Below are 3,145 nucleotides of genomic sequence, written 5' to 3' on the forward strand. Positions count from 1 at the left end.
ATATATGTAATAGATTTCCTCAGCACTGAGCTCAGGAGTTTCCTATACAGTGTTGGAGTAGGAATATATGTAATCGCTTTCCTCAGCACTGAGCTCAGGAGTTTCCTATACAGTGTTGGAGTAGGAATATATGTAATCGCTTTCCTCAGCACCTGAGCTCAGGAGTTTCCTATACAGTGTTGGAGTAGGAATATATGTAATCGCTTTCCTCACCACCTGAGCTCAGGAGTTTCCTATACAGTGTTGGAGTAGGAATATATGCAATCGCTTTTCTCAGCACCTGAGCTCAGGAGTTTCCTATACAGTGTTGGAGTAGGAATATATGTAATCGCTTTCCACAGCACCTGAGCTCAGGAGTTTCCTATACAGTGTTGGAGTAGGAATATATGTAATAGATTTCCTCAGCACCTGAGCTCAGGAGTTTCCTATACAGTGTTGGAGTAGGAATATATGTAATCGCTTTCCTCAGCACCTGAGCTCAGGAGTTTCCTATACAGTGTTGGAGTAGGAATATATGTAATCGCTTTCCTCAGCACCTGAGCTCAGGAGTTTCCTATACAGTGTTGGAGTAGGAATATATGTAATCGCTTTCCTCAGCAGCTGAGATATATTCCTACTCCAACACTGTGCTCTATTCCATCGACTTCATTACCACTAAAGTTTGTGATTATGTAGTAGTGCTTCAGTTCAGAGAAGGCATATTATTTTCCTCAAGTGCCTCTCACCTGAGCGGCAAAGCTCTCTTTCGAGTTTTCGCGTATAAGAGTTGATGTGATGCTGCTGATGCTCCTTCTCCTTGCTAGGCCCGATGCACATATCTCGTTGTATGTTACAGTCAGCAACATCAGCAGCACCACAGCAGTGGCGGTGTGGGAAGAGCTTCTGTACGAGTAGTGATAAGAAAGATCGAGGCCTTACGTATAAGAGGCCACCAGAGGCTAATCAACCCGTAGTAGTAGTAGTAGTAGTAGTAGTAGTAGTAGTAGTAGTAGTAGTAGTGGTAGTAGTAGTGGTAGTAGTAGTAGTAGTAGTAGTAGTAGTAGTGGTAGTAGTAGTGGTAGTAGTAGTGGTAGTAGTAGTAGTAGTAGTAGTGGTAGTGGTAGTAGTAGTAGTAGTAGTAGTAGTAGTAGTAGTAGTAGTAGTAGTAGTAGTAGTAGTAGTAGTAGTAGTAGTAGTAGTAGTAGTGGTAGTAGTAGTGGTAGTAGTAGTAGTAGTAGTGGTAGTGGTAGTAGCAGTAGTAGTAGTAGTGGTAGTGGTAGTAGTAGTAGTAGTAGTAGTAGTAGTAGTAGTGGTAGTAGTAGTGGTAGTAGTAGTGGTAGTAGTAGTAGTAGTAGTGGTAGTAGTAGTGGTAGTAGTAGTGGTAGTAGTAGTAGTAGTAGCACATGGTCAACTACATGTGTAGGAAGCATTTGTGGAAATTTTGAGGAAACTCCTCGATGGTTTCTGTACACTTCTACTATCCGACTCTGTATATAACTTTTATAATCAGCGAGGAAACTCCTGAGCTCAGGTGAGGAGAGCGATTACATACATTTTATGATTTACTGATCTACTACCACTCCTTCTCCGATTCTCTTCTCTCAGTGGGCCCCCTCCGACGATCCTAATAAGGTGTATTCTGCGAATAGCATACCTCCATCTGTCGTTGAGAAGGCTAAGGAGAGCGATGCCTGGCTGCCAGTGCGAGATCCCAACTCTGGTGGCATGTAAGGAGCGTATTTTTTTCTGTTTTTTTCGTTGACGAATAAGAGTTTTGAGCTGAAACTTCAACAGGATATAGTTATTATCATCATACATCACATGTTGAGTCGAAACGGTCATGTTCGGAACGGTTACTGATATATCATAGCGAGCGAAATAATGACCCCCGCGAACCGTGCAGATTCCTTAGGCAACACAACTTGATCTCGTTAGGAGTTGTCTTACTGCAAGAATACAATACCACCTAGGTCCTGGGTTCGAATCTTAGTAGAGGCTTTTTTACAGTTACTGGTGGCATCCAAGATCCAATGCTACTACTCCTATTGGTAGTGGTAAACCAGAAACCCTTATGAGGGCGTTAGGTTAGTTATAATAAAACAGATTTATCATCGATTCTGGTATTTTCTAGGTAACAGTGCTATGTTCGGCGCTGGTGCCGCGATGTTCTTCGCGTTGCTCTACAGAGTCTTCGGCATGTGAACAGTTCGATTCGAAATACTAGTTGCTTACGATTTTCCTTTTTTTGGTTGTCTCTTGTTGTTGTGATGAGGGGGAAATTCTTAGAAAATTTTTATTAGATGTGCGCCGATAATTGAGTCTCCGGTTACTCTGAGGGCCCTGGCAAACGGGTGATCTCAAGGAGTGATCACGTGATTACTAGGGGACCATGGACCCTCCTGGGAAGATTGCACAACTACGACATCTTAGCTTAGCTGGAAGCTACTTGATGGTCTTATGAGTACGATTGTAGATAGAATCTCTAGATTCCATCAACCATTGCCTTGAGCTCCCAAATAGTTAACATGGTGGAGAACCCGTTGACAACTCCCTCAAGTCCCGTTAGTTTACAAATGGTTAACATATTCCCCACAGAACGATTATTCTCCAAGGGCAGCAGGAAGGCTTCGTTTATCTTCATGTTTGAAACTTAACAAAGTATTTTCTACGGCATTTCCAGGTCAAATTAGTTTTGTTGGTATTTCATTTTTGAAGCAATGGATAAGATGTTAACGAAAAGAATGAAAAATTAAATTTGTCGGTAAAAAACTAAGTCGATCTGAAAATTTGCTGTAGTCTCAACTAGAGGATATTGAGGTCGGCGATGCTATCTGAGTGGCCTTCTAGATCGCCATAGTAGGAGTATTGTTGCTGTCGGAGGCCTCAGGTGAAGTGGAGCATGCGTAAAACCAGAGAGCTCCTCCATGAGGGAGAGTTATGCAAAGCCCCCCCCCCCTATTCTGCTTTAGTTTGCATATGTCGTCATCGCTGTGTTAGTCCGCTCTGCTCATTCTGGCGTTCATCAATGGTCACTGGGCATCATTTCTCAGCTTCGCTCCGCCTTTTTTTCTCCACTTGGTTAACAACCTCACCGATGGACCACTCCTCAGCGGTTCTCGATGCATATATCACCCTCACGTATTCTCATCATCTTGTAAAATTTTCG

The 3,145-nt window shown here is 42.8% G+C and overlaps 2 protein-coding genes across 2 annotated transcripts in view; one reads left to right on the forward strand and one right to left on the reverse strand.

The window, feature by feature from the left end:
• Positions 1 to 816, reverse strand: part of Pmar_PMAR019110 (ammonium transporter, putative) — a gene marked incomplete at both ends in the record, with an annotated part of 6,702 nt that extends 5,886 nt beyond the window's left edge. The window contains one exon of the mRNA XM_002780165.1: positions 726 to 816. Coding sequence (XP_002780211.1) covers positions 726 to 816 — 91 coding nt within the window. The remainder of the gene's footprint in view (positions 1 to 725) is intronic.
• A 10-nt stretch (positions 817 to 826) lies between these two features.
• On the forward strand, positions 827 to 2,181 carry Pmar_PMAR019111 (hypothetical protein; the record flags this gene model as incomplete). Its single annotated transcript, XM_002780166.1, has 4 exons — positions 827 to 949; positions 1,585 to 1,706; positions 1,987 to 2,063; positions 2,111 to 2,181. The coding sequence occupies 4 exons, from the start codon at positions 827 to 829 to the stop codon at positions 2,179 to 2,181; spliced, it is 393 nt and encodes a 130-aa protein (XP_002780212.1).
• Between the last annotated feature and the right edge of the window lie 964 nt (positions 2,182 to 3,145).

This window comes from Perkinsus marinus, assembly GCF_000006405.1.
Source record: "Perkinsus marinus ATCC 50983 genomic scaffold scf_1104296944428, whole genome shotgun sequence".
NCBI classification, from domain to species: domain Eukaryota; phylum Perkinsozoa; order Perkinsida; family Perkinsidae; genus Perkinsus; species Perkinsus marinus.